The following is a 7,240-nucleotide window of genomic DNA, read 5'->3' as shown; positions in this document are numbered from 1 at the left end:
CTGACTAGTTGTCTGACACCCTATGGGTGTCAGTCTGTGGGCTGAGAGCTCTGGAAGACATCACTGCTGCCACTGATTCAGTTGCCCTCAGGGCCTATTGTTAGTTTGCTGGGGGCTGGTCTGCCATGGTGCAACCTGCTCTGGACTGCACTCTACTCTCACTCTAGGGCAACAGATTTTTCCTGCCAGCCCTCTAAGTTGTCTTGAGCTCGAAAATTGTTTTATCCTTTCATTTGGTGGGTTCTGCTGCTCCAAAATTTGATTTGAGGTATTATTTAAAGTGGTTTGGAGAGGAAATTTGGGAGAGCAGACAAGTTCCTGCCTTTTCTCCACTATCTTTGGAAGATTATTTCTAAGGAACCTCCCAGATCTAAATCTTATAGCCTTTTAAGGTTGTCTTAATGGTAATCCATATTATTTTTTAAAGTTTAACCACCAGAGGGCAGTAAATTTTAAAACCATTTATTACTATGAAGCCTGGCACATTCTATTGTTAAATCTAGAAACAATTCAGTTTTACAATTAAGGATGCTCACATCTAATTATCCAGCTTAACCTGTGTTGTGACCCTTCAGTCACATCTCCATATGTCTTTTGGACAACTTGAACTAGATATCCCTTAGACATCTTAAATGCAATGTGTATCTTTCCTTCTAACAGGGGTGGAGAACCTGTGGCTTCTAGGCCACATGTAGCCCTCTAGGTCCTTGAGTGTGGCCTTTTGACTGAGTCCAAGTTTTACAGAATAAATTCTTTTATTAAGGGGATTTTTTTCTGTGAAGTTTGGATTCAGTAAAGGGGCTGCATCTGAGGACCTAGAGGGCCATGTGTGACCTCAAGGCCAAAGGTTTCCCACCCCTGTGTAATGGTAATTTAAGGTTAATAGTGGGTGGGGAGAAGAGTTAAAGATCTTCCCCACCCATTAATAAGCCAAAATACCTTTTTGTTATTTTTCTATTGAGGCACTGGGTCAGAGGGTCCTGCTCTGGCTCTGAAAAGTGTATACATACTCTGATGTGAGATTTTACTTTGGGGCTTACTCATTAGACAAACATAGAAGTTTGTCTGGCCAGATGAGACTCTGGGTAGCAGCTAAGGAGGCCCCTGGGCTTTGAAAACCCAGATATTGGTGCTTCTCTCTCTGGTAACTATGTATGTATGGTCAGACAGTTGGATCTATCTGTTGATCTGTGATGTATGTATTGCTTTTGGTCAGAAAGTTGGAAGCCCTGTCTGTTGATCTTTATTTCTTTGTTTGTATTTTCTCTGAAGTTCAGGGTGCTGACATTTTATTCTGAACTAAGTGAATGAATGATATATGTTCTCGATTAAAGTAGATTGTTGACCCCTCAAAGCAGATCTAAGAACCTGTACAGCAAACCCTCCTGTGTATACCTGGGTCCCTGCTGTTACACCCTGAAACCTAAATCTTGCCTCTTCTTAACTTCCCTTTTACTGTTGAAAGTGCCATCATCTTCCCAGTGACCCAGGCTTGCAACCTAATCAATCAGTTTCCAAGTCCTGTTGATTATACCTTTGTATCATCTCTCCTTTGATACTTGTTACCACCCTAGCCTTCATCACTTCATGCCTGGACTATTACAGTAGCTTGCTGGGTTGATCTTCTCCTCTCAAGTCTCTGCCCACTCTAGTCTATTCTCCACTAAGCTATCAAAATAATCTTCTTAAAGGGCAAGTCTGATCATGGTCACTCACAAACACTCCCTCCCCCTCAATTCAATTGTTCTCTGGTATCTCCAAGGTCAAATATAAATTCCTCTATTTGGCTTTCAAAACTCCATATACCCTGGCCCTTTCCTATCTTCCCAGTCTTTTGACATCTTAGTTCCCTCTTGTTACTGTGTGATCCAGTGGCATTAGCATCCTTACTCACATTCATGCATGATAAACCATCTTCCAATACTTGCCTTTCTAACTAGCTGTCCCCTATCCCTGGAATTTTCTCCCTCCTTACTTCCCTGGCTTCCTTTAAGGCTCAGATAAAACCCCACTTTCTACAAGATGTTCCCGACCTCTTTTTACGCTATTCTGTTTTCTACTTGAGATTACCTCCAATTTACCCTGTATATATCGTTTGTACATAGTTGTTTGCATGTTGTCACTCACCAATGACTGTGAGCTAACTTGAGAGTATGGTTTATTTTTGGTTTTTACCTCCTCGTGTTTGGTACAGTTCCTGGCACATAGTAGGGACTTAAATGTTTGCTGATGACTATGACTATAGTTTAATAGTAACTCATTTCTAGAGGTGTGAACAAGTACTTTCCTTACCCCAGATCTGTGAGGGAGACAATGTAAGTATTTAATCTCCATTCCACAGGTAAAGAAACTGAAGCTCTTTGCTACATAATTTTAGGAATGATATAAATGATGTCCTTTCCCTTGTCCGCAATCCCCTCTTCCCCTTTTCCTGTTCCTCTCAATCACTTTCCAAGGTTCTGCTTTCTGGTTCTGAGATGAAACCCCAATGATTAAAATTTTAAAACTTTTCTCTAACCTGCCCATCACATCTCTACGAAGTCTCACCATGCCTGTGGTCCCTTGGAAGAAGGCTCAGGCTAGAGGTTCCGCCCAGGGGGAGAGGGTGCACGCAGAGACTCAGGCAGATGGATGCCTGCGCGGGGTACGGCTGGCAGCCAGACTCCACACCTTGAGGATGCTGAGATGCGGAAACCCGGAGGGGAAGGACCTGGGCTGGGGCTGGATGGGTCTGGGGAAGGGCTGCTGGGGCTCCCGTGGCCCCGCTTTTCTCCATTCCCATTCAAGGACAGAGAGCAAGCCAAGAAGGGCGCAATGTTCAGCTACCACAAGCAGTCCACAACGGTCCCTCCCCGCGCCCAGCCCATTCATTCAACCGTGACTGGGCGGGGCGAAGAGGGGCGGACCTGGCCCAGTCTTCTCCTTCCCCTAGCCCGCCTCCTGTTCTCCGGCCAGCCCCCGGAGCTGCCGTCACTTCCCCCAGCTGGTCCTGTTTCTGCTGCTCCTGCTTCTCGGCTTCCTCGGCTTCCCCGGGCCGCTGCCACCCGCAGGTGACCGAGCCCCTGGGGAGCTGTCCCCTGTCCGCCTGCATCCCCGACCCTCTCCTCCGCCAGGTGAAGGATGGAGCCTCTGAATTCCGAGCGCGTCTTAAGTCTCCCCTTCCCTACCTGCTTTCCTGCATCTGCCGCCGCTCCTTCATTTCCTGTTTATTGCCATGCTCTCTTCCCCTCCGTTCCCTTTCTTCTGGGTTTTTAGTCGCGCGGGTACTAAATGAAATCTCCCTTTGGTCTGCCCCTGTCCGTAGTGTCCTTGGTTAATTTCTGTCCTACCTGATTGCGTACGGCCTGAGCTCCGCAAGTGGGAGCTAGTTTAGTATAATTTTGGGAAGGTCTTCAACATGCTCTGTTAACGTTAGATGCTTTCCCTTAATTTTACCTCCTTGTCTAAAGTAGATGACACTTTTAACTGAGAGGGCGGGGATCCCAAGGAAATGCCTTTGGGGATGGGCAGCTATTTGGGCTTTAGAATTCTTAGGATCATGTATTTGGAGGTGGGAAGGCCCTTCAAGGTCATTTAGTCCAACCCCCTATTTTAGAGTTATAGGAAACTGACACCCAGTGAGAATCTGTGACTTGCTCAAAACCGTACAGATTATTAGTGGCAGAATGAGAATTTGAAGTCAAATCTGTCTCTTTCCACTACTACCTGTGGCACCTTGGGACTCGGAAAACTGCTGCACATCTGGATTTTCCTTGAGAAAATCCTATGATCTCTTTCAGAAGAATTTGGTCATTTTTGTTCCTCTGGAAACGTTGATCATAAAATTCAGAACTCTTAGGTGATCTTAACGCAGTGGCTAGAGCGCTGACTCAAGAAGACCTGATTCAAATCCAATTTCAGATGCTTACTAGCTGTGTGACCCGGCAAGTTACTCAATCCTGTTTGCCTCAGTTTCCTTATCTGTAGAACGAGCTGGACAAGGAAATGGCAAACCACTCCAGTATCTTTGCAGAGAAAACCTCAAATGGGATCACAATGACTGAAATGACTTAACAACAGTCATTATAAATGTCATTTATGTACTCTAGTAATTCATAGGACCATGGGAAAGAATTTTAGAGACTGTTGAGTACAATACTCTCATTTGACATTTGAGAAAACTGAGCCTGAAAGAAGTTAAGTGAATTACCGAGGATCACACAGCCGGTTAGTATCCAAAGCAGGATCTGAATCCATCTTTCTGCTATGCCGCATTGCAGAATTACTGTGTGTACGATACTGAGACAAGGATGAAGGATTATTCCCCAGGGGCATTGACTTATATGCGGGGTATGTATGTACATATACTAACTACGTGACCCCAGAATACTTTTTCAGCTTTTTGAATTCTCAAACGTGCTTTTTACAATTTTTGTATCTCTTCCTTCCCAGCTAGCTGTCTCATTGCTTGCTGCTCACATCAGATTTGCCTATAAGCAATCTTTCTATCTCCTTTTAATTTTTGGTGAGTTTGGAAACTAGATATCTATTAGAATTGTGAGTAAAGTAATAGTAAGTAAGCTTTCACTTCATAGAAACTCTCCTCTTGACATTGACTTAATTAATGTGTGCTCTTTGAAAGGGGGAAAAGCTGTTTTTTTCTGTATATAGGCCTATATAACAATGAACAAATTTATAAAATATCACTGTTTTAGAGTGTTTTTACATAAAGATATTTTTTCTTTTTTATCATCACTTTATTTTTCATTTTTGTCACTTTTGCCAATCTCTTTTTAAGAACATTGTTTTTATCAGTGGCATTAGGATTTTACATGGGTCAGATTTGGAACTGAGAGTCAGGGAGTAAGGGGAGCATAGCTTATATTTGGACTAATAAGGTATATGTTTATGTATATATACATAGATATGTGTGTGCATATATGTATACAATGTATAAATTAATACAATAATATATTATGAATGTATTATATATCATAGATTATATAGCGTGTATATGAATATATACATATGCACATACATGCACATTTACACATATACATCTGTGCATTATCTATTTATATATGTAAATAAATATATAAATATATGTGTTATTTAGATATGTGTATATATATGTGTGTGTGTAATGTACACACACACACACTCCCTGGTTTGAGGTTGCTCTGCTGCAAACTCTGACCAGCTCTGTTCCAATTTGCACCAGTCTGCCTCCCCGTAGGCAGCCCACAAGCACCCTGACTCCAGACAAATGCCGTATTGTCACCAATCGACCTTCACTCTACTACAGATCAGATTCTGAGCTCCTAAGATTCACCAGGCTCAACCTCCCAGTAACAGGTATTATAGTTCTGTACCACCATGTCCGGTAACATAACTACATATAAATGTAAGTACCTGAGGCTTCATCTCACACCCATGTAATTAACAAAAATAAGTAAAAATGATAAAGCCCCATGCTAGTGTGAGTCTGAGGCAGCTAGAGTGGTACAGCAGATAGCACACTGGGCTTAGAATCAGGAAGACTCATCTTTCTGAGTTCAATCTGGCCTCAGACGCTTACTGGCTGTGTGACCCTGGGCAAGTCACTTGTTTAAAATGAGCTGGAGAAGGAAATGGTAAACTACTCCAGTATCTTTGAAAAAGAAAAGTATTTTTCACCAGTCTTTTATATGGGAGCAGATATTTTATTATCCTTCAATTTGATTGCAAAGATAAGTTAGTTAACATACAGTCTTCAGTCTCTTTATTTTCTCTTCGTATGACTCTTTTTCTCTCCAATGCTTCTGTCCACTCTACCACTCTTTTCTCACAGAAAGCATGGCTGAAGATTCTCAGAGAAACTTTCGTTCAGTCTATTATGAGAAAGTTGGATTTCGTGGTGTTGAAGAAAAGAAATCATTGGAAATACTCCTCAAAGATGATCCTCTGGGTGAGTTTTAAAGGCTGATTCAAAGAAATATAGATAAACTATCCAATGAAAACCTTAGAAAAGATCTGGCCATAATTGCCACTTGATATGTTTTTGAATGGAAGGATGGGCATGGGTTTGTATCTTAGAGGAAAATCTGAATGGTTAAACTTTTATTTTTAATCTTATTTTGAGGCAGAATATAAATTTTATTTTTTTAAAAGGAACTTTTAGGTTCCTTTCAAGTCCTTTGTTCTTTCTTACTAGACTATTGTATTGTTTTCATTTATCTGTTGTACCCATTGCCATTGCATCTAGATATATACTTTCTTTCTTTCTTTCTTTTTTGGACTTGGGTTTCCCTGGCCAGAAATATAGGGACTTCTCACTCTGCTCTTTATGGGATCATTGGCCTTCTCTGTTCTCCAACTTGCGTTGGTTTGCCCATTTTCAGGAAACCTAGTGGGGCCCCCTTCTCACTCCCAAGGACTTACCTATTAATTTAGTGAGGACACCTGATCAACTTAGCCCATTACAGACCTGAACTCCTGAGCTTATGATATCCTCCTACTTAAGCCTCCAGGAACAGAGATTATAGGTATACACCTCTACACCTGGCTGGACATCTGTTTAAAAAAAGCTGATCTCTAATAACAGTCATAATACAGACATTAACGACTAAAGAATAAGATCTATCACATTCCATCTTTATGGTTATATGGAGACATTATTTTATGCTATTGTAGTCACTTTGTAGATTGATCTTTTTCCCCTTTATGTTGCATTATTTATATCTGAATATTTTCACATTTGCCATTCTTAACAGTAAGTTAGTCATAATATGGCCAGCTTAGCCATTCTCCACATACTTGGTATTTGGGGGACACACACACACACACACACACACACACACACACACTTGCTTTTGTAAGACAGCCATAATGAGAGACAATAAGTGTGGCATTATGTGTAGATGGACAGCTGTGAAGTCAAGAAAACCCTTCTCAAAGGTTCTCTTTCTGGCATACACTGTTTATCTGACATACACTGTTTATCTGATACTCTTCTGCCTTAGGATTACAAATTACAGATGATTTCTCAGGCTGAATTGGTAAAGGACATTTCCTTGCTAGAAATTCCCCATATTGATGAAATTAAAACACACATACAAACCCAAAACCAAACATAGCACCCCTTCACCCCAACCATGTGTATAATATAGCTGAAAACATCTTTGTAAAATTGGTCTTTACTTTTTTTCCACTTGGGCTGTACCCTGCAGTAGGGTTACTGATTCAAGGATGTGACTAGTTTTATGATTCTTGCTTGGGTGTT

At 41.5% G+C, this 7,240-nt stretch overlaps 1 protein-coding gene across 7 annotated transcripts in view; it reads left to right on the top strand.

Moving 5' to 3' along the window:
• Window positions 1–2,935: 2,935 nt before the first annotated feature.
• TBC1D7 (TBC1 domain family member 7) overlaps window positions 2,936–7,240 on the top strand; it is a 29,679-nt gene continuing 25,374 nt past the window's right edge. For 2 of the 7 annotated variants that reach the window (XM_072603856.1, XM_072603852.1), the window contains exons 1-2: window positions 2,955–3,050; window positions 5,810–5,926. In XM_072603856.1, coding sequence (XP_072459957.1) covers window positions 5,815–5,926 — 112 coding nt within the window. In that variant the 5' untranslated portion in view covers window positions 2,955–3,050; window positions 5,810–5,814. Of the gene's footprint in view, window positions 3,114–4,259; window positions 4,330–4,431; window positions 4,505–5,809; window positions 5,927–7,240 lie in introns of all 7 variants that reach the window. The other 5 variants (XM_072603855.1, XM_072603850.1, XM_072603851.1 and 2 more) reach the window with 5 other exon arrangements.

The sequence above is a fragment of the Notamacropus eugenii genome, chromosome 4 (assembly GCF_028372415.1).
Source record: "Notamacropus eugenii isolate mMacEug1 chromosome 4, mMacEug1.pri_v2, whole genome shotgun sequence".
Lineage (NCBI taxonomy): Eukaryota > Metazoa > Chordata > Mammalia > Diprotodontia > Macropodidae > Notamacropus > Notamacropus eugenii.
Note: the sequence above shows the minus strand (reverse complement) of the source record. Positions and strands in the feature narration are given on the sequence as shown.